Source organism: Dioscorea cayenensis, chromosome 5 (genome assembly GCF_009730915.1).
Source record: "Dioscorea cayenensis subsp. rotundata cultivar TDr96_F1 chromosome 5, TDr96_F1_v2_PseudoChromosome.rev07_lg8_w22 25.fasta, whole genome shotgun sequence".
NCBI classification, from domain to species: Eukaryota; Viridiplantae; Streptophyta; class Magnoliopsida; order Dioscoreales; family Dioscoreaceae; genus Dioscorea; species Dioscorea cayenensis.
The window spans coordinates 27,746,380-27,772,231 of record NC_052475.1 but is presented as its reverse complement, the minus strand read 5'-3'; the positions used below and the strand labels follow the sequence as shown (position 1 = coordinate 27,772,231).

General features: G+C 35.0%; 3 protein-coding genes across 4 annotated transcripts; 1 reads left to right on the top strand and 2 right to left on the bottom strand.

Annotated features, from left to right (window-relative positions):
* The first annotated feature begins 3,065 nt into the window (after nucleotides 1-3,065).
* On the top strand, nucleotides 3,066-4,407 carry LOC120262435 (WD repeat-containing protein LWD1). Its single transcript, XM_039270539.1, has one exon. The coding sequence runs from the start codon at nucleotides 3,081-3,083 to the stop codon at nucleotides 4,350-4,352; it is 1,272 nt and encodes a 423-aa protein (XP_039126473.1). The 5' UTR covers nucleotides 3,066-3,080; the 3' UTR covers nucleotides 4,353-4,407.
* A 4,131-nt stretch (nucleotides 4,408-8,538) lies between these two features.
* On the bottom strand, nucleotides 8,539-14,665 carry LOC120261995. 2 transcript variants are annotated; one of them, XM_039270027.1, is made up of 12 exons: nucleotides 13,508-14,665; nucleotides 13,175-13,309; nucleotides 12,905-13,049; nucleotides 12,417-12,698; nucleotides 11,561-11,825; nucleotides 11,008-11,174; nucleotides 10,787-10,897; nucleotides 10,113-10,164; nucleotides 9,910-10,019; nucleotides 9,705-9,833; nucleotides 9,488-9,577; nucleotides 8,539-9,398 (listed from the first exon to the last, which is right to left on the bottom strand). In XM_039270027.1, the coding sequence occupies exons 1-12, from the start codon at nucleotides 14,452-14,454 to the stop codon at nucleotides 8,859-8,861; spliced, it is 2,973 nt and encodes a 990-aa protein (XP_039125961.1). In that variant the 5' UTR covers nucleotides 14,455-14,665; the 3' UTR covers nucleotides 8,539-8,858. The 2 variants fall into 2 exon arrangements, with proteins under 2 accessions (XP_039125961.1, XP_039125962.1); XM_039270028.1 differs by lacking the exon at nucleotides 13,175-13,309.
* Nucleotides 14,666-15,949: 1,284 nt separating this feature from the next.
* LOC120260203 lies at nucleotides 15,950-18,366 on the bottom strand. The gene is made up of 4 exons (XM_039267642.1): nucleotides 18,325-18,366; nucleotides 16,867-16,962; nucleotides 16,654-16,729; nucleotides 15,950-16,574 (listed from the first exon to the last, which is right to left on the bottom strand). The coding sequence occupies exons 1-4, from the start codon at nucleotides 18,364-18,366 to the stop codon at nucleotides 15,988-15,990; spliced, it is 801 nt and encodes a 266-aa protein (XP_039123576.1). The 3' UTR covers nucleotides 15,950-15,987.
* Nucleotides 18,367-25,852: the final 7,486 nt, after the last annotated feature.

Here is a 25,852-nt window from a genome sequence, read left to right as displayed (position 1 = left end):
ACACTAATAATGACTGTATTGTTTTCCCAATAATTTATCTACCTTTGTAGGTGATCAATTCTATAGAATATCTATGAGGTAGATCCTATGTTCCATCTTTATCAGGCCATCAGCTTATTTGGATGTGTCGTTGCTCTATGAGTTTAAGTTGAGATTGATAACCTTCTGATTATCTCCTTTCTATGTGTCTAGCATTGAATTGTTTAGTAGTTACATTGAGTCAATGATGAAAAGCACCTGCATTTGGAACTCTTTGCTGTAATTTCCTTATTGGCAGGTTATCATCTTCAGGTAAATTGTGGTACTATTTCAACTTTTTTTTTTCTCTAGTAAAAAAAAGGTCTTGCTTTGGTTTTGATTGAAAGAGTAAGAGCAAAGAAGAGAGAATTAATCAGCCAACGAGTATTTATTATTTAATGTCTTGGGAGACATGACCTCTGGAAGAGACTGTGATAGCCCTGAAGACTTTTGGACACAAGAATAATGTGAGATTTTGTAGGCCAAATCTTAGAAGTGTGGTGGATTTGAGATTGAGTTGTTCAATCTTGATGGACGTCTCATTGATTTACTGAAGTTCGTCTAATATTTACTTTGAATTAATTTTCTCAAACTGATAATTATTTTTATGCATTAGTTTTTAACAGGACCTGGTAATCTCGATCATGAATGGAAGAAAAAACTAGGAAAACAAGTTTGAGGTACAAACTTCATTCTTTTGTACTGTATTCCCAGTTTGCTCTTTTTATTGTGAAATGTTTATCTTAATATCTCATTTATGTTTATAAGGATGTGTTTATCTCTCTATTATGGATACCTGTTGTCTCCGTTAGCAGCCTTTATCATTTTTTTTTTTCTTGTAAATTTAAGCTCATTTAAATATTTAATACTCCTTCCGTTCTTATTAATTTGTCACAAATTCATGTCATTTTCTACCATCAAAAAACATTTATTATTGTTTTTTCAAAATTACTTTTAACAATTTATTCAATCCTCTTCTTCAAATTAAATAAGAGAAATATAAAAATATAAATTAGGGGTAATTTTAGAAATAGAACTAATTTTTTATAAAATTTTGTGAAATAACTAAGTTTATTGGTATGTAAAATTCGGTTAATCACGACAGATAAAAAAAAAATGGAGGGAGTAGATTCATTTGTTAATGCTTGCTAGTTGCTACTTGCTAGCTCCAATAAATAAAGCAAAATTTTAAAAAAAAAAAATTTAACACAAGTAACAACAATAGCCCCACAAAATAAATGCCGTCTCATAACTAATGCAGTTATTAAAGAAATAAATTTTGCATTGCACAATGAAAGTAACAAAGAAATTTGTCTTTTTCTCTTTATTATTTATTTAGACCCTTCTAGAGCAAGCAGGTCAAAGAGTACTTTCACAAACCAGCCTTCATCCGTTTCGAAAGTTTTGTTTTATATATAAAACAATGCACAAACCCTTATTTGAAACAGTGAATGGCAAATCCGGGCCTGGCATGATTTTATGCTGGTGATTTCCATTCTCTTAATTTTATTCTTAATTTAAATAAAAAATAATTTTTTTAAATGTGGATAAACCACTAATTTATTACAACAACAAAAATTATAAAAGGAGAAAACAAAAAAACAAAAATACACATCACGAGATGTGAAAAGTCACCATAGCACAACACAAACAAAAGAGAATCAATTCCAAAAAAATAAAGGTGGGAGTAGTGCAAGCTACCACCATTGAGAAAAACTCAAGTTGCAGACAGGGATGGATCTGTTGGCACGTTTGTCGGAGCAGACGGTTCGTGGGAAGTATGTCATGGATCCCATAAATTCCATGTGTTATGAATCCCATAAACTCCTTTCTGCATTTGATCGTCTAAAGAGAATCCTCAAGTTGCACGTTAGCATGATCGGGCACTACAGAAATCCAATCGATGAGTAAATGGTCAATTTTACATATGATAATAGAGACATCATGAAAAGTAAATATAAAAAGACGGTTATTGTGATCAGCCTAGATACTCCAACATATAACCCTAATTAGGAGATTTCCTAGGGGTTTCAGGTGTAGGGAACCAAACGAAACCCAGCAGGACCAAGCCTCCGCCAGAGAGGACAGAATAGGGGCATTAAAGAGTGACGCAAAGTAAGCCTATATCCTAGAAGAGAAATGGTAGTTAATTAGAAGGTAAGGAGTCCCTCCCTCTACAGCATTACAAAGCACACAAGTGCTAGTGGAAATAATGCAGCATTGATGTTTTGTCAAGTTTTCTAGCACAAAGATTTTGTTATGAAGGGCAAACCAGAAGTAGGCTTCCACTTTCAGCAGATAGTGACCCTTCTAAAAGGCTTTACCCTAGGCACAACAAAAACCGTTATCATTGAAGAAGGAGTAAAAGGATATAACCAAAAAACCTTAATTAGACCAACGCTATGTCTTAACATCTGAGCCTGGGGATAAAACCAAAAAAAAAATCTTAAAGAAGAAGCTCAGGAAAACAAGGAGCCATATTAAACAAAGCAAAATCCGCAACCATGCTGAGAGGGTTCTAATAGATCTGGCCACTTATTCTCCAACGTAAAGCCGTCAATCCAGTACTCCAGCTAAAGGAGATATTCTAGCCAAAAAAAAAAAAAATAGAAATGGTCTTTTAACATAGAGTTTTAATTATTATATAATTTTTAAATACATGATGGATGGTTATGGAATATGGAGTGTCTCCCCTCAGTCACCGTTCCGTTCATCTATTTTCACTAGTCAGGTCAGGTCGGGTTGGGCCCGGTTTTGTGGGAAGCTAAACAGGATAATGCAAAGCAAAGTCTAACATTCAATCCAACATCAAAGCAGGTTGCCAAAGATGTACTATATAAACTAATAATGTCTACAATGATTTCACTATTAACAGGTCAAGATTGCATAGCATTCCTAATATTGATAGGGTAGGGTCCATCATCATCATCTAGAGACTAGATTGATATCGAAATCTGATCTAATAATACATCTCTTAAGTTCTTTCTGTTTATATTAAATATATTAAATAAATATTAAATATTATTATTATAAGCATAAGATAGCAAGTGGCAGCAAACCGCATGCTGCGCCAAAAGTGTGCCCATAGAAAGCGGTTAGAAGAGAGAGGTGGGGACCACAACGAAGTCCTCGTTTCGGTCCCCTCCCCCCCTGCCTTTGCTGCTTATTTCCGGATATTCGTACATCAAGAGCGGTGGAGAGTGACCGAAAGAGCGAGACAGCGAGAGAGAGAGAGAGAGAGAGAGAGAGCTGAGAGAGCGAGTATGGGTAGCGGCGGAGATCGGACGCCGGAGGGGTCAGAGGAGCAGCAGAAGCGATCGGAGATCTACACCTACGAGGCTCCATGGCACATCTACGCCATGAACTGGAGCGTTCGCCGGGATAAGAAATACCGGCTCGCCATCGCTAGTCTCCTCGAGCAGTACCCGAACCGTGTGGAGATCGTGCAGCTCGATGACTCCACCGGTGAGATCCGATCCGACCCGGCGCTGTCTTTCGAGCACCCTTACCCTCCGACGAAGACCATCTTCATCCCTGATCGTGAATGCGTGAGGCCTGATCTCCTTGCGACCTCCGCTGACTTCCTCCGTGTCTGGCGCATCCATGACGACCGCGTGGAGCTTAAATCCGTCCTTAACGGCAACAAAAACTCTGAGTTTTGTGGCCCTCTTACATCCTTCGACTGGAACGAGGCCGAGCCCCGCCGCATCGGTACCTCCTCCATCGACACCACCTGTACCATTTGGGATGTCGAGCGCGAGGCTGTTGATACTCAGCTCATCGCCCATGACAAGGAGGTCTACGACATCGCCTGGGGTGGTGTTGGCGTTTTCGCCTCTGTCTCTGCTGATGGCTCCGTCCGCGTTTTCGACCTCCGCGACAAGGAGCACTCCACCATCATCTATGAGGCCTCCGACTCTGTCGACACTCCTCTCGTCCGCCTCGGCTGGAACAAGCAGGATCCTAGGTACATGGCCACCATCATCATGGACAGCGCCAAGGTCGTCGTGCTCGACATTCGCTTCCCGACCCTTCCTGTCGTCGAGCTGCAGCGCCACCAAGCCAGCGTCAATGCCATCGCCTGGGCGCCGCACAGCTCCTGTCACATCTGCACTGCTGGCGATGACTCGCAGGCGCTGATCTGGGACCTCTCTTCAGTGGGCAACGGGGGCGGTGGATCAGGCCAGCAGGCTACGGCGTCTGCCGAGGGGGGGTTGGACCCCATCCTTGCGTACACTGCGGGGGCGGAGATAGAGCAGCTGCAGTGGTCTTCGTCTCAGCCCGACTGGGTTGCCATCGCCTTCTCCACCAAGCTCCAGATCCTTAGGGTTTGAACTAGAGCAGCGTACATCTCTAGGTTTTCTTCTTTTCGTCTCCTCCTTCCTCATTTCATTTGACAAATAGTAGAGAGGGTGGGAGGAAGTTCATGTTCTTGCTTGTAGGAGTATGTTTTATGTTCCAGTTTGTAATGATGTTCCTTTCGTTGTCGGTTTAACTGAATGAGTAGTTTCCTGCATTGTGAAAAAGCTATTCCTTGATCCGGTTGCTTGTAGAATTAAATGTTGTTGTTCTAAGAGTTAACTTGGATCGCTTTAGTTTCGATTATTGTGCAGGTTGCTTCTTTGCTTGTAGATGCTCTTGCGTCTAGAATTATTTGTTGTTGTTGCCTTAGATTTCTGTGTTTTCTTGAAAGCGTGAAGTGTAGGTCATGCCTTGCCATTGTTCTCTGCTTGTGGAATTAAATGTATTTGGTGTTGATTTCTCCCACTGTGAAGGTGTTCTATTGCTTGCTGGTCTTACACATTGCCGCCTCCTGCATTATTAATTACTTGCATTGTGCAGGATGATCCAATGCTTATTGATACTCCTGCTTGTAGGGTTACATGATGCTTTGTTGTTTCTTGTATTAGTAATTTTTTGAATTAAGCAAGGTAATTTATTGGTCATCGGTGCTCTTTTTGTAGGATTACATTATGCTTTGTATCTTCTTGTATTAGTAATTCCTTGAATTAAGCAAGGTGATTCATTGGTTGCCTATACTTCTATTTGTACGATCATATAATACTGTCATTGTCGCTTCTTGTATTAGTAATTCCTTGAACTGAGCAAAGTGAATTTGCCAACGCCTGCATTGTTAATTACTTGCATTGTGCAGGATGATCGAATGCTTGTTGATACTCCTGCTTGTAGGGTTATACGATGCTATGTCGTTTCTTGTATTAGTAATTCTTTGAATTAAGCAAGGCAATTTATTGGTCATTGGTGCTCTTTTTATAGAATTACATTATGCTTTGTCGCTTCTTGTATCAGTAATTCTTTGAATTAAGCAGAGTGATTCATTGGTTGCCTATACTTCTATTTGTAGGATCATATAATGTTGTCATTGTCGCTTCTTGTATTAGTAATTCCTTGAATTGAGCAAGGTGTTGTATTGCTTGTTGGTCCTTCAATTTGCCACTGCCTGCATTATCAATTACTTGCATTGTGCAGGATGATTCAATGCTTGTTGATACTCCTACTTGTAGGGTTATACGATGCTATGCCGTTTGTTGTATTAGTAATTCCTTGAATTAAGCAAGGCAATTCATTGGTCATCGGCGCTCTTTTTGTAGAATTACATTATGCTTTGCCGCTTCTTGTATCAGTAATTCCTTGAATTAAGCAGGGTGATTCATTGGTTGCCTGTACTTCTATTTTTAGGATCATATAATGGTACCATTGTCGCTTCTTGTATTAGTAATTCCTTGAATTGAGCAAGGTGTTCTATTGCTTGTTGATCCTACAATTTGCCACCGCCTGCATTATTAATTACTTGCAATGTGCAGGATGATCCAATGCTTGTTGATACTCCTACTTGTAGGGTTATACGATGCTTTGTCGTTTCATGTATTAGTAATTCCTTGAATTAAGCAAGGCAATTCATTGGTCATTGATGCTCTTTTTGTAGGATTAAATTATGCTTTGTCGCTTCTTGTATTAGTAATTCCTTGAATTAAGCAGGGTGATTCATTGGTTGCCTGTAATTCTATTTGTAGGATCATATAATGCTGCCATTGTCGCTCCTTGTATTCGTAATTCTTTGAATTGAGCAAGGTGTTCTATTACTTGTTGATCATGCAATTTTCCACCGCCTGCATTATTAATTACTTGCATTGTGCAGGATGATCCAATGCTTGTTGATACTCCTCCTTGTAGGGTTATACGATGCTTTGTCGTTTCTTGTATTAGTAATTCCTTGAGTTAAGCAAGGCAATTCATTGGTCATCGGTGCTCTTTTTGTAGGATTACATTATGCTTTGTCACTTCTTGTATCAGTAATTACTTGAATTAAGCTTATATGATGCTTTGTTGTTTCTTGCATAAGTAATACCTTGAGTTAAGCAAGGCAATTTATGGATCATCGGTGCTCTTTTTGTAAGATTATATTATATGCTTTGTCGTTTCTTGTATCAGTAATTTCTTGAATTAAGCTTATACGATGCTTTGTCGTTTCTTGTATTAGTAATTCCTTGAGTTGAGCAAGACAATTCATTGGTCATCCGTGCTCTTTTTGTAGGATTACATTATGCTTTGTCGCTTCTTGTATTAGTAATTCTTTCAATTAAGCAAGGTGATTCATTGGTTTTATGTACTTCTATTTGTAGGATCATATAATGCTGCCATTGTTGCTTCTTGTATTAATAATTCTTTGAATTGGGCAAAATGATTTATTGGTTATGGTATTCCTACTTGTAGGATTACCTGATGCTGCCCTTGTCGTTTCCTATAGCAGTAATTCTGTTGCTTGTCAATTCTTTTGCATGTAGAATTATATGATGTTGCGGTTGTCATTTCCTGTATTAGTAACTCCTTCAATTGTGTGGTGTGATTTATTACTTGTCCGATACTCCCACTTGTAGGATTATATAATGCCTATGTTGTCATTTCCTGCGTTAATAATTTTTTGAATTGTGAAGGGTGACTTATTTTTTGTTGATTCTCCAACTTGTAGAATTATGTGATTTTTCAGTTGTCGTTTCCTATGCTAGTAATTACTAGACTTGTTACTGATCTGTTGCTTTTAGTACTCTCTGTAGAGTTTTTTCATCTCACAGTTGTCATTTCTTGCTTTGGTAATTTCTTAATTTGTGAAACTGATTCATCGCTTGCTGATGCTCCTGCTTGTGGAATTAATTAGTTGTTGCTGTTGTTTCCTGCATTTCTGACTTCTTGAATTGTGAAGGTGATTCATTTGCTTACTGATATTCCATTTATGCTTTGCAAAATCTGCTATACTGTATTATTACTTTCTTGAATTGTGAATGGTGACTCATTGTTTTCTGATGTTCTTGTCATACTTTGCTGCTGTTTTTGTTTCATGTACTAATAATTCTTTTATTATGCGGGGTGATTGATTGGTTGTTGACACTCTTGCTTGTGGAATTGTATGTTGCAGCCATTTTCATTTACTGTATTAGTAAACCTTGCATTGTGAAGTCCATTTAGTTCTTGTTGATGATTAGACTTGTAGTAATTGTCTTGCATATCAGTGATTTCATGAATTTTGAAGGCCATTTGTTGCTTGTTGATGCTCTTGCTTGTAGAATTATTTGCTGCTGCAATTGTTGTTCTCTATGCTACGTCTTTTGCATTATGAAGTCTAATTCACTGTTTGCTGAATGCGGATGCTCTTTCTTGTAGAATTATATTTTGCTGCCTTTTCTGTTTCCTGTTTTAGCAATGGCCTGTCAATGATAAGTCTTTGTTTGTTAATGTTTTTGTGATTTCTTATGCGAGCAATGTCTTGAATTGTGATAGTTGATTTATCGCATGCTATACTTATGCTTGTAGAATTATATGTTGTTTCCATACTTGTTTCCTGCCTTAGTAATTTGTTGAATTGGGAATCCTAATAGTTGTTTGCTGAGGCTGTTGCTCATAGAACTTTAGGTATTTTAGTTAAACTTAGAATCTAGATGGCCTAAAATATCCTCCAGTTGGTATTTTGGTGGAAACAAAAATCTCAGTGTCTCTGCCCACAAAAATCTCAGTACCTCGCCAATGTGATAGGCAGTGATTCATAGGTCAAGGCCCCTGAATGTGAATAGGATCAAGGTAGGATACTGTTAATTCTTGAATTTAAATTAAGTTGAGCAACTTACTAGTTTTCATGAGGTCAACTTATCAAATGTTAACACTATTAAAGCCTTTTGAAAATCAATGAGTAGATCAACACAAGAAAAGGTTAGCTTGTTGTTTGTGTGTGACCAGATGCAGTTCATTGGTTTTCCGCTGGTTGAAGTTAAAAGGACTCTTCAACTTTGTCTCATGTGAGATCCAAAGAATTTGTGGATTTTCATCCAAAAGAACTTAATTTTTGTCAAAGTTGTATATATGTCCATGACAACATGTATATATCATGGAACATATGATTTACTATAGAGTTTAACCAAAGCACCGGTGTGCCTCATATATGACACATTGTTTTGCCTTCTCTTACTTTACAACAGGCGATGATAATTTTATTAGAACATTTGTCGCTAAGAAAAAAATTAATAGGTTTTTCCTTTCTTCACCTTGGTATACATAATAAAGTTCACAGAGCAGCATGATGGCTAATTCTTTACAGCCACAGAATCAAATGAAATGCAAGCTGTCTGTTATTGATATTTGATACATATCAAACATTTAAATGTAATCCAAGAGATAACAGGTGAGCAAGCCTTTGTAGAAGATCTCAGCTGCATAATCACATGTAAAGAGCACTTACTTAATTTCCAATTCTTGTGTGCATATCTTGGATGTCTATGATGCATTAGGTGATGCATTCCATCTCATCATATTAGAGCTTATACCCCATGCTAACTCTCAGACGAGTCCATTTGGCTCCAAAGCATCTCAGCATATATTCTCTCCTCTTCCTTCTCTTCAGCAACAAACTCAGCCGTCTCTGAGATTCCCTCTTCTTCTTCTTCTTCTTCTACTTCTTCTTCTCCCTGGACATCCCCATCTTCTGCAGCAAAGACAGCTGCAGAAATTTCCCCCTCTGCAACAGCAGCTTCAGCCAAGGCCTCTCTCATGGCCTTCGTTGTTGCTGGCCTATCACCCTCTCTGTATTTTGGTGCAGGAGTTACAAATGGCAGGATGACCTCATCCAAGCCCAGGCTCTCTTTATCAACTTCCTTTGATGGAGGCACAACTATGAGAATACCAAGCTCATAGTTACAGATATGCAATCTGGGGCTTAACTCATTAGCTATAGCACGAGCTCCAGGAATTTTTGATTGAGACGGGAGGTGAACAATTTGCCCCCAGGCAGCCGCACTGAAGTTGTGCGAACCACTATATATCCAACCGAACGATGTTTTGCCTGTCTTGGAATGGAAGCGTCGTCGTGCTATCTGCATGTGCATGGTAATGTGTATCAACATGATGAAACGATAAGTAAATGTACTGATAAAATTCACAGATATGATTAGTCTAATGGTACCTTTACATGCATTGGATAGCCAATTCTATTATCTGGATTAGGAACTGCATCACGGAATATGTTTGTAGTTCTCAATCTCTGCCATGTTTTCTGTAAGGGATATGAGTGTGGTCAGTTCATTGATGCCAAGAAAATTCATTAATAAAAATAGGCAGAAACTATCAAAAGCTTGGGCACCAGCACCATTATTGAATGACCAACAATGGATATAGTTCACCTCTGATAGAGAGAGCATAAATCTTGATGGCAGGATTCCATGAGCACCATTCTTTACTCTCTCAATGGTTGGGAATACGATCTTCATGGAAGGATTTATAGCCTCATGCTTGGCGCTCCAGCAACCCCACTGGATGCAACGATAGGTCAGGTGATGGTTCCATGAAGACAGCATTTCAGTGTAAAGAATTGCTAAAAATCATTACCTCTGGGTCTGATTCATCAGAATCAACATGTTCATAAAGCCTTTTCCCAGCAGCTGACGAGAAGGTGGCTAAAAATTGTGTGCTGACTGAAGTCCCAATGGATGAAGAAGCTTAAAAGAGATTAATAAGAGCAAGAGAGTGTCATTAAACTAACTCTAAGCACATAGCAAAAGGGAGAAATAATACCATTTATAAATTCTCACCATATACAAAATCATTCTCCAAAAGTTCAGGCCATTTGTGTTGAGATAATACCTGATTAGACCCAAAAGTTGTGCAAGAAATCAACAACCAATTGATTCAAGACTTTGCTGGGGAACATCTTCAACCCAAAAAATAAGAAAGAAAATAACAGAAGCATTGGCACCCTTATCACTAACGCCATGGTGTATGCATGATGCACAAATCAATGAAATTTGATGTCATATGATGACTTCGCACCTATAATAAATTTTCCAAGGCACACATGCCATTATGCAAATTTTCACTAGCATTAACAATAGAATCATAAATAAGTTCAAAGAAAAAAAATAAGAAACTTAGAGGGCATAACATTTTAGGAAGGAAAGAAATCCCTTCTTAGTTGTATCCAGTGCAAATCTTTGAAAGAGATGCATTTCTTTGAGATAACAAAACAAGTTACACTACCAAAGTCGCGCATCGCAACCCAAGTCCATGTGGCTCCCACAGTCTGATAATTAATCAAACATATGAGAGGCCATCATGAAAGCGCTGAGAGAGCCAGATGGACACAAGTCCTGGACAGTGAATAACGTGATATATCGACCACTTGCAGTTAGCCTATAGAAATAGTGCCATAACAAAGAACACATAACAAAAAGAAAACATCAATTAGGAAAGCTCTATGAAATTATACCTCTTCCAAGCGCCATAGGCCTAAACATCTCTGAATTGATGCAAGAAGCGAGCATAAAGGGACCACATGCATTGGTTGAATCAACCTTGAAATTTCAGAAAACTTAGGCCCCTGCTTTTAAGATTTGAAGTGGTCAACAAGATCAATACCAGCAATTGAAGCAGTGAAATGATGATAAATCACAAGTAAATAATACACTTAAATAAACCAGATAGACATGCCTGTGACACATACAATATTAGCTGTGCTTTCATGTTGCTCTCGTCCAAAGCAGCTGCCAAGGCTTCTTTAGGATAAATGAATGCGGAAAATCTGAAAAAACCACTATCACTAAGAGGAGAAACCCAGCTTGCCACATCTCTAGGCAAAAACCCCAGTTGTAAACAATCTGTTTAAAGAAAGGAGCATAGTATTATTTGCAGACTATGCATTGTCACAGCATCTTAAAAAAGTTGGACTTGAAGAAAAAATATTTAAAATCTGAAAATTAAGAAATTAAAGGCTATAGTTCAAAGCATGTCATATTTTCCAGCATATAACCAGAGTAGAAAATCTATGTTAGCATGATATGGACATTATAAACACAAATGCTTCAATGGTTGGACAGCAAGTATCTGAGTAACATTGTAATCTTATCATACATTATAAGAATAAGCAGTAAAACATAGCCTACAAAGCATTTTATGCTGTTTTTTTATGATCAAAGAATGACCAGCACCAGATTGTACACCATGAAACATTTATCAGCACATGCAAGTGCTTTTCAGGAATTACCTCCCTCAGAAAATTCATCCAAGTCAGCAACAAGAACGCTCACAGCATTAACATCAGCGGGTATATTGTTGTTCCTTCGCAAAAGAACTTCAAAGAGCCCACTTGCATTTTCCCGACCTTTACCAAGAATTGAAGCCAGAATCTTCAGTTGTGCACCAGTTGCATCAGATGTGGTACTAAATCGATGTCTTAAACCTACCACTGATGAATGAGCTGAACCAAGAAAGTCCACAGCATTAGGCTGTAACCGCTCAATCTGCTTGGCCTACATCATAGTGACACCAAATTATTCAAAAGGACAAGGGCATTGTTTTCTCGAGTTATAGGGTGCATACGAGAAAATTTAGAAACTGAAAAACAAAGTACCATGCAATATTAAGCCTAAAAATTGATTGCAAGATGAGGATGCACAATAAATACAAAATAAATCGTTTTGTTGAGGAATTTGATGTATACAAGTGCGGTTGCCCACATAAATGGTTAAAGAGCTATCAGCATCAATGTAGAAGAGGATCAACCCAGACTAAATAAGAACCAGTGAAGTTTTACTGTATAAGCAGCAGAGCTGGAAAAAAATAAAATAAAATAAAATAAAACAAGAGACAACCTTGATGATGTTCCAACACAATGGTAACTACAAGAGTGTGGCATAAAACAAATTTGAACAAATACCACATTATTCTTAAGGTAGATGATAAAAAAGCTCCAAACGCAAGTGTTTCATATATCAATCATGTCAAGAGAACAGCAATAACAGGTAGACTTTTTTCGCCAACTTACAAGCATCATGTGCATTACATATACGGTCATTTCAGTCGACACAGTTATTAGATTGAAATATATTGTAACTACTTACTGACAAGCAATGATCAGCTCCAAAATAGGGTGGGTTCTGCACATATATTCCAGGCACTGAAGCAACCAGATGACCTTGAGACCCGGTAAAATCAAATTTTGCTAATTCTGTAATCCAGTGTGCTTGACTGGGCACGTCGATGATAAGTGATGCAATAAACCCAGCTAGTTGAGCAGCAAAGTCACACTTTGTATGTTCAGGTCTGCCAAATAAAGATGAATAATCCGGAGAACTTCTTCGAAGGAAATCTTGAAACCAGACTGTATTAGTTACATTTTTCCACTGCCAAAGCAGGCCTAAGTAAGTATGCAGACACATGTAGGGAAAATAGACATTTTGGCTAACACTTTTTTTCTCTCTCTCTGTGCAGTCATAGTTGAACATTTTTCACTTGTATGACATTCTGAACACATTGAGACAGCCTATATAAAAATGCAGAGGAAAAGAATATATCAATCTAGAATGATGGCTTGCACCAGAGCAGTTACCTGTTTTGAAACAAGATTTGCCGAAGTCACGATGACACGAATACCACTCTCCCTTTGCAACACAAATAATTTTGGGTGATGGCATGCAACACCTTGTTTTTTGCGATCTTTCCCAAAAGCTATAATATCAGGGAAGGGAGGGTAGCTACAAACAAATATGTTGGTAATAAAATAGTTAAAAAGGATTCCATCACTGTGAACAATGAATTATACTATGCAAAAAACACTCAACGCAAGCAAATATCAGTAAAATTGAATTGATGCACATACACAAGCAATAAATTTGGATAAGAAGAGTATGGTTTCGATGTTCTTTTATCATGACTTGAACTCCAACATCTTTCTGTGCTATGGCACGCAATTGTAATTGGTAGATGGCTAGGAAGTCGACAAGATGACAAGAACCTGCATTATTTAAGTTGCAATTAACAGTTCAAGAAAATGAGTTTTAAAATAAATTCATGCTACATGAATGGTATGTCACACAGATTGAATAAATAAATAAAACCGTGATTTGGCAAGCTTGATACAGTGCCTAGCAATCAACATGCATATTGGCAAGTCAAAGAGAAACAAAAAAAAAAAAGGTAATTAATGACATACCAAGGAATATCACTGGTAAAGGTTGCAGCAAACACTCGCACAAGGCTTTCAACAGGGTGAAAAAGCTCCAGCAAAGAAACAACATTGCCCTGATCAGCCATATCACACCCCACTAGATCCAGTTTATTGAGAAACAACTTCTTTCCATTCGAATTGCAACTCCTCCACAATATGTCTTCCCTTGGCTGGAAAGGACCACCAGTTTTCCTGACCTTCTTGATGGGATTCCCCGAGAAAACTCTATCCTTGCCACTCTGAACAACAACATGACCATAATTCTTGGCAACAGCTGCCAAGAGATCGTCACCTGAGCCTCTAATCTTTTCAATACCTGCAATTCCGGTGCCAATCTCAAGATGGAGAGAATTCCTCAAATAGGACACCGGATCAGCAGACTGTAAAACCTTGCCACAATACCTCAAGAGTAATCCCGCTCTAGCTCTCAACCCCACATCACTCAATGCCCCAGGATCCACTGCTCTCATTGAATCAAACACCTTATGTGCATCAGAGCCTCCGGCCGCTCCACGAAACACAATCATCTCTACTACAAATCCACTCCTCGCCATGCAACAGGAGCTTGACCGGTTCCTACAACCAAGCAAAATCTCATCCCCAACTGACAGATCCTTCGTGGCTCCTCTACGAAGCCGCCGGCCATTGAGAAACACCCCGTTCACAGAGGGCCTAGCTTGAAGAAAGAAGCCATCCACCAGTCTCAGTTTGCCATTGGAGCCATCGAAAAAGACCTGGCAGTGCATCCGGCTGACACAACGGCGGCCGTCGACGACGATGATGTCACAGCGCCGCTTGTCCCTTCCGACAGTATATATCCGATCAGGCAACAGAGAGAACAGATCGGCGCCATCGCTGAGCAAACGAAGAAGAAAAAACCCAGTTGATCTCGATGATCCTTCGCTTCTATCGCTAGGGTTTCGAAAGTCCATTGGAATTGAAAAAATAAACACAAGATTATCAAAAATAAAAAAATAAAAAAATAATGAAGAATTCGATCGAAAGAATACAATCACATAATGATTTGAAAGAATCTCTTCATCGAAATAAAAGATTTATTATTGATAAAAATAAAAATAATTTAAAAAGGAGAAAAAATGGCGGGGTGAAACGGATGAGAAGGCCCCCTTCCCGCCCATCTTGCCCTCCATTTTCCAAACTTCAGTTTTGGTGGTGGTGCAACTCGGAAAAGAATGGGCTCGTTCTTGGGCCTGATTGCTATTGTGGGCCTGATTGCTGTGTTTTGTATTTCTTTTTTTTAATAAAGGATATAGTTTTTTTTTTCAAAAAAAAAAAAATGTAAACATTTTAAAAGAAAATCGGTTGGAATTTATGCAAACACTCTCAGATCAATAAAAATAAAAATAATTGAGAAAGAGATGGTGGAAAACCACTATTGGCACAAAAAAAAATTAATAAAAATAGATAAATTATAATTTATTGAAAATACATTATTCCTACAATTTTATTTTATGCCTTTAAATATTATTATGAATATAAACAGTACTAAACAGTACTGAAACCCGGATGTACAGTATGAGAATAGTATAGAAATCCCGGGTGAACAGTACGGGGAACAGTACTGTTGTGGTAGAGATTTGAACCCATGACTTCCCTCTTACACTTTGATATCATACCATTGGGTTGTACAGTATGAGAATATTATTATTATTATTATTATTAGTACAATGATAAATATCAAGGTTTAGTGATTCATTGTACCTTCTAAAGAAAACTTAGGATTTGACTTCAAAGTTGCTTCTGATTAATTATAATATTTAAAACAGAATATTATTTTTGTAGGGCACACAATATATCCAGAATGAAATTCATGCTGGTCAAAAACAAGCACTCAATATCAGTCAAAGCAAATCCAAATCGGACAAAGAATAACTCGTGACTCGATCATTCACCCCAAATTTATAAGCACATGTCATCACTTAAATGAAAAGTGTGAGCATCTTCCTCCAGAGCAAAAAGGACAAGGCCATTTTAAGAAGATAAGCAAAGAATGAGATGTATTAATTAATAAGTTGACCATTGACCAGTTAACTAAAGAAATGGCATTATTCTTTTTTGTTATCAATTGTCAATAAGCTGCCTAAATTATCAACTTGGATGGCTAATGGTCATTGCTGCTTTATTCCAACCCCCCACGACCAATTCATATATATATATATGTATACATATGTATATATGTTCATCATTTTTCCCCTTAATTAATTTCAAGGATTCTCATGACTCGAAAACAATCAAAAGAACAACCAAGGAATCTCCTTTCCATGCCAATGCCAATCCCACTAAGCACGTTTAGTATGCAAGAAAGCTCGTTCATGTTTCACACCAAGCAAAGTTAATTTATGGACGAGAAGAAAGAGATCAATCAAAAAACTCCAAAAGGAGTGTCATGTGCTAATTAGTTACTGCTACATTGATCAGTGGCAAACATAGATATACATATTGTCTCACATCACTCGGCAACCAACCGTGTTTTCATCATTGAAGTAATCCGAAAACCCGGTAATTTGTGATTGCATCACTGGAGGCTGTGGTGGTAGAGGAGGATAAGGATGATGATGATGATAGACTGGAACTTGGTAGGGATAATGACCATGATCTCCAGCATAACCAGGATATTGTGGGCTTACAATGTAGTATGCCATGGGGGCACTACTTGGTTCCATTGGATAAAACACCCTTGCATGAGATAGCATCATGCTCGAAGGAGGAACAACTGGTGTAAACCCTGTAGGAAATGTGGCATTTGAAGCATCAGACGTGGAGGTTTCACTTTGTTTCTTCTCACTGTTGATATATTTCATATGCGTGTATTCTTTCATGGAGCTAGAACTGTCTCCATCTTTGTTCTTTTTCACAGTTTCAATGTCCTTATCTTGGCTGATATCTGGATTGGTTTCTGCTATAGATTCTGATGACCATAACTCTGCTGTTTTGCCACGTTTAGCCAGTTTCTTGATAAGAGTATCGACATCTACACTCCCATAAACAGTCACTTTGGCCAGAGTTGGGTGGATTTCTGTCTTCAAAACACCTGCATACTAAAATTTTCAGTTATATTCACGAATAATTAAGAACAAAGTAATCAAAATTAAACTCAGTGGTGCTACTACCTTTAATGCTCAAGGCCTTCAATACTTTTCTCTTGCATCCTTCACAGCAGTTAACAGATACCTTTAATTGAATAATCTGCCACAAAGGCAAGCACATATACATATAAATATATAATTATGAAAGGGAATTAATTAAAGAGAAAGATGAGAGATGATACACACACACACACACATATATATATATATATAATATATTAAAATTTTCATGCTGACCTTCAAGCCATCTTCTTTGGCCATAGTTGAAGAATTCATACTAATGCTCTGGAAAGACACAGAAGCCTTTGAGAAGAGAACTCTCAGAAGAGAGATCTAATTAAGGAGGAATTAGCAAGTATTGAGATGCTGATGAATTTAAAGTGGGGTTAGTTGAGATGCTTATATAGATAGACTTGTGCTACAATTTCATCTAGAACTTCCACGGGGAGTGTGACAACTCATACAAACAAGCACGTAAAGCTAATGGAAAACACGGTGCAATTCCCTCTCCATAATTGACCTCGGTTTCTTCTCTAATGGCAACAACTTACTAGCATTTGAAGGTATAAAATAAGTGAAAAGAACATGGTATTTGAGGAATTTGGACTCGTAGATAGATTTTTATCTGGAGAATCTGAGAAGCCTTCCATTTGGTGTTCCTTTGGTTGTCAACCACTAGCTTAGCAGCTATTACCACGAAACATGCTTTAAAAACCTTGTCAGATTGACTGATTAATTTAGTTTAGTTTAGTTGTGTTGGGTTAACTCATGAATAAGGATCAGTTTAGTTAAATATTTTAAGTTAAGAAATTTATCTGAAATTTCAGTCACAATTATGGATTAAAGAGTATGTAACACACCATTCTTTTCCAACTAGCCAAAAGAAATCATTTACTACTATACCTAGGTAGTCATATAAAGAAATACATTTAATAACATGCAAATAATCAAATCATTTTAATTCTCATGATAAGAAATTTAAACAGTCAAATAATGCACAAATTAATCATATCAATTTAAAAATCTCAAAATATTTACCGTAATCTCTTATTATGTTTTATGTATTTGGACTTTGCTTGATCTACCTAACTATATCTCATAGTATAGTAGTCATATCTCTTTCCAGACATGCGGTATCATCACCCATATGGAGACATATCCAATAACATCAATCCGAGGTAATGCTACTTTCGCCTGTATACATGTATGGGCACAGTATTTTAACGTTTTATTATCGCATATATGGACAAGTATCAGCACCTTATTGTCGCCTATATATATGGACAAGTACAAGAATGATCACAACACACATCGTCGCCTATATTAATTATCTACCATTTTCCAATTATTACATATCTTACATCATAACATTAAACCAATCTCCCGCTGTCACATATTTTTTATTTCTTCTTTCATCACATTCATACCTCAAAATAGAATAATTTATTATTAACTTATGACAACATAAATTCTAACATGTCATCAATCCAAAAAACAACAACATCATATTTAATATTTAGAGATATATATACAAAAAAACCTTTCAATCCAAATAAATTCATCGTATATATGTATATATATATAAATTAACATAATCAAATATACAATTCTATATAAACATAAATAAAGTAATTACAAAACAATCACTCAAACTATCATGCATACAATTACATTCAAGTATAAATAAATACATACCTCTTGCCCAATGTTAAACCTAAGTCTGTCTACCCGCTGCATTACCCCTATTATGTTCATCTATAACCAAACACACATATTCATGAAATTTTTTAATTTTACTCGATGATATACATTGACGTTTATTAAGTTATTTATGGGCTTTTCTTTAAATATCAAAATAAACTCATCCGATCTATTATATAAAATCTAATACATCCATAATTAATCCAATATAAATCTTTATCATCAAATCAATATATATATATATATATGCTTTCTAATTATGTAATAACATTAGTAAGTATTTCTCATCCTCAATCAAAATATGGATCTCACCAAAATTACAACATTAAGTTGTATTTGTTTAATAAGAGAGAAAGATAAAAAGAAAACCAAGAGATACTGAAAACTAATATTTAACAATAATAGAGAATCCTATTAAACTATTTATATTAATTAAAATCCGGGAATCTCTAAGGATTAAGGCAAGGATAAAAGAAAGTATGGAAGATGGAAAAATCAGTGCCTTAGCATATGAGATTAAATTTAGGTTAATAAACGTATCTACATATATATATATATATATATATATAGAGAGAGAGAGAGAGAGAGAGAGAGAGAGAGAGAGAGAGAGAGATTTGTTTATTCACATTAATCCCCAAGATTTAGTTTAATTTTATATTAGTCTTTTTTCTATATTGACCCCTAACATTTACGTTATTTATGTTTCAACCCCTGTAACTTATTAATAATTATTTAAAATTTTCCTACTCAATAATTATATTATTTTAATATAAATATGGACAATGCAAAAATTTTCTTAATTGTGAATTTAGTTAGAATTTTTAATTTAGGGATGTTACAGATTCCGGGTAAATGAAGTTATATCCAATCTGAAATCTTACATTCTCTGGCAAGAACGGTCTTTTTAATAAATCTCATACTAATTAATTATTAACTTCTGCGTATGCACTTTTTAATATGTACTAATTCTCATCTCTTTAATAATATTTTTACCCCAACATTACTTCATGTTCTATGTCAAATATGAACCATTATTTAATTTTTTTGGTTGTTTATTTAAAGGCCAAAGCCAAGCCAGTACTTGCTAATTTTGGCCACTGATCAATATAATTGAACAACAAAAAAGGCCCAAAGACTAATATCCAGTGGGTTTTGGTCCACTCACAGTTTCACCATCATAAGACCTGCAGCCCATAAAAGTATTGAATACACATACTCAGTTAAGTTGGATGGGTGATATCTAACTCAACATATTGCGCTTGATTCATATTAAAACAGTTCTTAAAAATGCTTTAAGTGATGATGTGCATTTCTTTTTGAAGAGTTGTGTTTTTTTCTCGAGTAAGATTAAATGTCATTTTACTTGTTTTCCAATTAATCTTTTAGATCTAAAAAAATACTGGAATTTTTCAACTACTTCCAAGTTAACAATAAGGTATAGTCTTTATTCAGTGAAATAGTAAAGTTGAGTGTTACCAAAACCATTGTAATATTTTTCTATTGATATTGAACCTTTCAACTACTTCCAAGTTAACAATAAGGTATAGTCTTTATTCAGTGAAATAGTAAAGTTGAGTGTTACCAACAAAAAACAAAAACCATTGTAATATTTTTCTATTGATATTGAACAATCACTTTATGATATTGGTGGAAAAGATATATTTTATCTCATAGCTTGGCTTGTTATTGTGGTCACGTCTTCCAGTAGTGTTTATATATATATTTATATTGCTGACATGATGTGCTAGCTAGTGACCACTAGATTGGAAGTTTCAACAATATATATAGGTTTCTTTACCACACCATTAATTTCTGATCCATGCTTGCTGATTTGAAGATGTCTATCAATGATGCATTCTTTGATCATTGATCATCAATCAATAAATGTGTACAAGTTTACTAATTATTAAGATTCCAATAATTCTTGGCAGACAAATACTGTATATTCTGGGGACCAGTGAAGGCAAAACAATAAGACTTGAGATTCAGCCAATGCATGCAGAAATGGTCAATTTCTCATTTCATATAAAAACAGAACTACTCCATTTTTATAGTTTTGATGACCAAAGTTTGAGCAGGTGTTTTGTTGGCTTCTATTAATCACACACCACATTATATTCCTCCTGTTTCCATTGTTTTCATGCAAGAGTCATGGTTGGCATGCCACATGCATGCTGTTACTTTTTATTATTATTTTTGTTTTTCTGAAACAATAAGAGAGACCAAATTAGGAAACAGACCTTTTATATTAAAAAAGATATAAGCTACAAAGAAAGTCAATCAGTCTACGAATAATAAATAGAGATGAATTGAATTAAGGAGCTAAGTGTGATCACAGAGGAATAAATTAGTTGCCAGGCTGAAAACATGTGAAAGAAACATATAATTGGAGACAAAATCATTTTGGTTGGTATGAGTCCATGTCAATTTGTGGTGAAAACCAAAACTTAAAATATATATATATATAAAAAAAGAGAGAGAGAGAGAGAGAAGAAAATTGAGAAATGAATGAAATAAGATGGTTGAAGATGGTGGACAGAGAGGACTAGACGTATGAAGAAGAGAGGGAGAGAGAAAGAATAAGGATGAGCTAAGTCTAGGCCATGCAAGCACAGTTTAATTGCTTTGTTTGTTTGTTGGTTTGGACCACGGAAGAGAGTAGAGAGGTGGGTGTGGGGGCCTGGATAATGGATCATGATCAAGGATGGAAAGAGATTAGAAAGAGAAGGGACATGTGATAATGAGTATCAATGAATCAATGCGAATTCATACATTCATACTTTGATGGTGCGTGCAATCAGGATGCTGCTGCTGAGTGGAGACAAAATATTGGTTCTAATCCTAAGTGAAAGGTGTCTTTCTTTTTATATTCATATAGTCATATTCATATTCATGTTCATATATATTTATATATATTGTCCATCATCTCGCTCTCATATATGTTATATTATATATATATATATCTATATATATCTGTGTCATTTTTTTAAATATAGATTCAGCTGTATTTGTTATATCCACATGTTTGGTGCCTTGAAAGGAAAGGGAGATATTTTCAAATAAGAGTTCAATGAAGATTAAAAAGTTAACAGTCTCTTGTTAGTTTCTTGTTACGACAAACATATATGTTGTTTGTCTTTTTTGTCAATTTGATAATAGATATGTAAAATTTTTTTGTGCATACAAACATAAATATATGTTGGTTGAAGATGGTGATAAAAATAAAAAAAATGTTACCACTATCACGTTTGAAATTTTCTGTTATTAAGTAAGAACTTTCACAATATCAATTAATATATTACAAAGATAAATGATTGTCTATTTTATAAAAAAATATTTATATGATAAGAATGATTTAAATTCTTATGCAATATGATTTATTTACTTCTAACAAAGATAGTCATCATGGTAATAATATAAAAGAGTAATGCTATATATTATAAATAAATTTTATAAAATTTAACACGAATACTAATTTTGGCTCTGGATTTAGCATTTTTCAGTTCTAGGATTAGAAACCCCGAAACCAAAGTTAATATTCATATCAAATTTCATAAAATCTGACCGTGATATATTTGATTATTCATAATATAATGATAAAATACTGTACTTAAATGTGAAAAATCGAAATTTTAAACATATATTTATACGTGCGCATCTATCTAATTAACAATGATTGCATTTATCTTTTTTAAATATAAATAAAAAAAAAAAACAGAGAGAGAGAGAGAAGGAGAGAACAAAGGATGGGGACTAGGGAGGTTGGACAAGAAGAGCAGAGCGTTAGGGCAACAACTCAAGGGATGCCACTCATGCACCGACGGTGGGGCCCTTTCTCGTATCATGGTCCGTAATTAAAAACCAGTACACAAAAGGCTCTGTTCATTGTCTTGTCCCCCCTCCCTCCTTCTCTCTCTACTCCTTTCCCAACATGCATGGGACCCATCGCCAGATTCTCCCTTCTTTCTCTCTCTCTCTCTTTATCATTAATAATTAATGAATTATTTATTTATTTATTTATTGATGATAATAAAGGCATACATTACTTTGTCTTTCATTGTTGTGTTTATCAAGGTAGGACCCACATAGTTGCAGGTCTCCTATCTTTCTTTCTAACCTTCATGGCTTTCATGCATATATGTATCTAATCTGATCATCTCTTCAACCGTTTGTTTGATTGGTAGCTTGAAGTTTAGTTGAAGTTACAAACCAGTAATAATAATGATAGTGTTTCTTGTGATTTTGGAGAATATGGAGGAGTGTTTAGAATGATAGAATAGATGGGTCATGGACTCAAATGGGGTGGGTGGTTGGTGGTGGGTGGTGTCTTCTCCTTCTCCCACGTCACTTCTTTTATTTATTTTTTTTATTAAAATTTTTTTTAAAAAAAAAAATTTAAAGAAGTGGTCACAGTTGATATGACTTTTTTGATGATATGTCCAAGATATGGAATTTGATTTTTCTTTGCTGAGAATGGTACACATTAAAAGCTAGATCCAAACTTGACATTTAAAAAAAAAATTACAATTATTGTGAATTGAACATTTGGAGGATGTTATTTTAAGTTGTTATGAAAAATCAATTGAATGGTGTGTTAATGAATGATCTTTGGATGTGTTCTTGGTTTGCCTCAGTTGAATAATTGGCATGTGTGTTGGTTGGAGATTGAGAAGAGAATAGTGAATGAATTGTGTACTATGGGAAAAAAATAAAAACAAGAGATGACATTGGACATGTAAGGAAAACAAAAATAATAAAAACATGTGAAACTTCAACTTTGCCAAAAAAATAGACAACAACGTGAAAACAACAAGATACCTATCCAAATTTGTATGGTTGTCAAAAATAAAATATTTTAGTAATTAATAATTATGGGATTGATAAAAGTGATGATAAAAAGAAAGTTATGAAGAGAAAATAGAGGAGATAAATCAATACTAAAAAATACAGTACAAGAGAAAAAGCCAAATTCGCTAATGATAGAGAAAGATTGATTTGTAGTTGGAGATATAAAACTGTATAAAATGATTGATGACATTTAAAAGATAATTATCACCAATGAATTATCCATCATTATAGAAGGGTAAATTATGCATTATTTTCTAATAAAGAAATATAAAATATAAACATATTTTTAAACTAGCTTTGTTGTTGTTGTTTTTTTTTTTTAAAGTTCTATTTAGTTTCCTTCAATCAAAGCTACTTATTCAAATAATAGTAAATAAATATTGTGATAAGTCAAGCCAACTTTTTGATGTTTAAAAGTTAAAGGTATAACGTGTATAGTTTAAGGTTGTTGAATAATTATATAAAAATTAGGTACTATAAAATCAACTGTGATGTAGACAATGACAAGAAGTGCAAATAAGTTTATATTAAAATAAGTTTGTACAAGATCCAATCTAATGCAAGAGCTCATGCAAATCCTAAACTTGATTTGAATTGGTTATATTAGATGCATGCACAAACAACTTTTAGACTTTAATTATAAGTGAGACACTAATAATAATTATTTATACAAAGCAATCGGAGAAGGTAACCTCCTCATTCAATGAATAATCCAATGTCTTTGGGTTTTGTGTTGTTTTCTTTAACTTGCATTTGTTTCAATATCACTTATTTAATCAGAGATGATAATATAAAATTACAATTATTGGAGTAATCGGAGATTAGTGACTCCTTGCAGCACGAGAGCTTCATATAAAAATAATAATTAATAATTATATAAACTTTATTAAGATCAAGATATGGCCATGCTTGCCATATGGGAATCCTTTGAACAAAACAGTGCTTTTGTGTTTAAATTAAAGAGCACACATGTCCATGACTTGGTGCACCTGGTTGCATGTAGTTGGCTTTTTATGTGTGTCTTTGTTGTATATCATTCTTTTTGCTTTCAAAGGTTAAGAGATTAGTTAATGTTTGTGCTTGTTGATATTTTATTGAATAACAATTAAAAAAATAAATTATTTTATGGCAGTAAAAATTGTTGAATTTGCAATAGATTAATAAAATTTAAATTAAGTTAATTGGTTTTTTAAGTTGTTTACTGATTCCACAACAGGGATATGATAAGAAATTTAAGACGGCAATCAATTAAACATTAAATATTTTGTTTGGATGGATATTATCAAAAGATTAGGACTAACAAAGAAAGATTAGAAATTTGATATTTGAAGGAAACGTGGAGGATTGATGTATTGTCATGTCAAACATATCAATTTTTTCAAAATATATCAAAAAAGTCCAAATGAGAATTCGTATCATATGGAGAGTGCTAATCTTTGATCCACATCTTGGTTATTTTTTCAACAAATAAAATAAAAACCATAAATGCATGCCGAAAGACATATTTCCATTGAAAATTCAAAAACATTTTATACATATATATACAAGTCAATAAAAGATAGTACACTAAATTGCGTTGAATAATTGTATTTCAAATATAGTACACTAAATTATTTTAGTAAGTTTTTTTATGTTACTCAACATCCGTGTATTAGATAGGAAGGATATAAAATTAACAGTGTATTGTGTTTTTAGAGAATAGAATGTTCAAAAGAAAAGGTCTATATTTAGGTAAATTTTCTAAATAACTAGTTACTACAAATTACATGTACTAATCAATCAATTTGGATACTCAAATATTAACATTGTCATAATAAAATAGTTTTTAAATAAGAACAGGTCAAAGGAAGAATAAGTAACTAAAATAATAATAATAATAATAATAATAATAATAATAATAATAATAATAATGAAGACCTAACAGGATGAGGTGCATTTAGGGACAAGGCCACAATAATCCATAAATATTGTAGTTAAGTATTAGTAGTACAATCTAGTCTAGTCTAAGAAATATGGGCACAATTTCATATGGCTCATAAGAAGTACACCAACTTGTGGGAAATTGGATCTTGTGCAAGTGCAACTACAATGCATACGGGAAGGCCAACTCATCAATTCAATTATCAAGCCAGCCTCATTTGACTAGATGACTTTGCAAGCAATGCAAGGGACTCATTTAATTGGATTAACAATGCATTGCATGACCCTGACATTAAAGAAAGGCTAAAGTTATTAATTGCTTGGAGGCAACTTAGAGTTTTTTCTTTTCTCTTTTTTAATAGTAAAAAAATAAATAAACTTTTGTTTGGGGTTTTGAGTTCCTTTCATGTGAGTGCAAGCATCATGCTTGCGAGGAAAAGGAGATAAGAATGGTTCAACACCTTGTGCCTCATGAAAAGAAAGAGACAGCAGAGACAGGAAATAGAAAAAGGACAACCAAGTCAAGCTATGGAATCCAATTCCCCCCACCCTCTTTACTGTTTTTATATATATCTCTCTCATTTTGGAGCAAAGAGAAAGTAACAAATTTATTTGCTTTTTAGTTGAGGGTGAATTATTGCTTGATTTTTTTCGGATATTGGTCCACTTATTCTTTTTTTTTATTATTATAAATTTTTTTTGGTTGATTAATTTTTTACTCCCTTCGTTTCTTTTTAGTTCTCATGAACTGTTT

Coding starts and splice junctions, on each gene's coding strand:
- LOC120261995 (XM_039270027.1), bottom strand. CDS start 14,454: ATGGACTTTCGAAACCCTAGCGATAGAAGCGAAGGATCATCGAGATCA. Junction 13,310..13,507: donor TTTACCAGTGATATTCCTTG/GTATGTCATTAA, acceptor TAAATAATGCAG/GTTCTTGTCATCTTGTCGAC. Junction 11,826..12,416: donor GAGCTGATCATTGCTTGTCA/GTAAGTAGTTAC, acceptor ACTATGATGTAG/GCCAAGCAGATTGAGCGGTT.
- LOC120262435 (XM_039270539.1), top strand. CDS start 3,081: ATGCTGCGCCAAAAGTGTGCCCATAGAAAGCGGTTAGAAGAGAGAGGT.
- LOC120260203 (XM_039267642.1), bottom strand. CDS start 18,366: ATGCAGCGGGTAGACAGACTTAGGTTTAACATTGGGCAAGAG. Junction 16,963..18,324: donor GGTTTAACATTGGGCAAGAG/GTATGTATTTAT, acceptor CTCCTTAATTAG/ATCTCTCTTCTGAGAGTTCT. Junction 16,575..16,653: donor GAAGGCCTTGAGCATTAAAG/GTAGTAGCACCA, acceptor TTTAGTATGCAG/GTGTTTTGAAGACAGAAATC.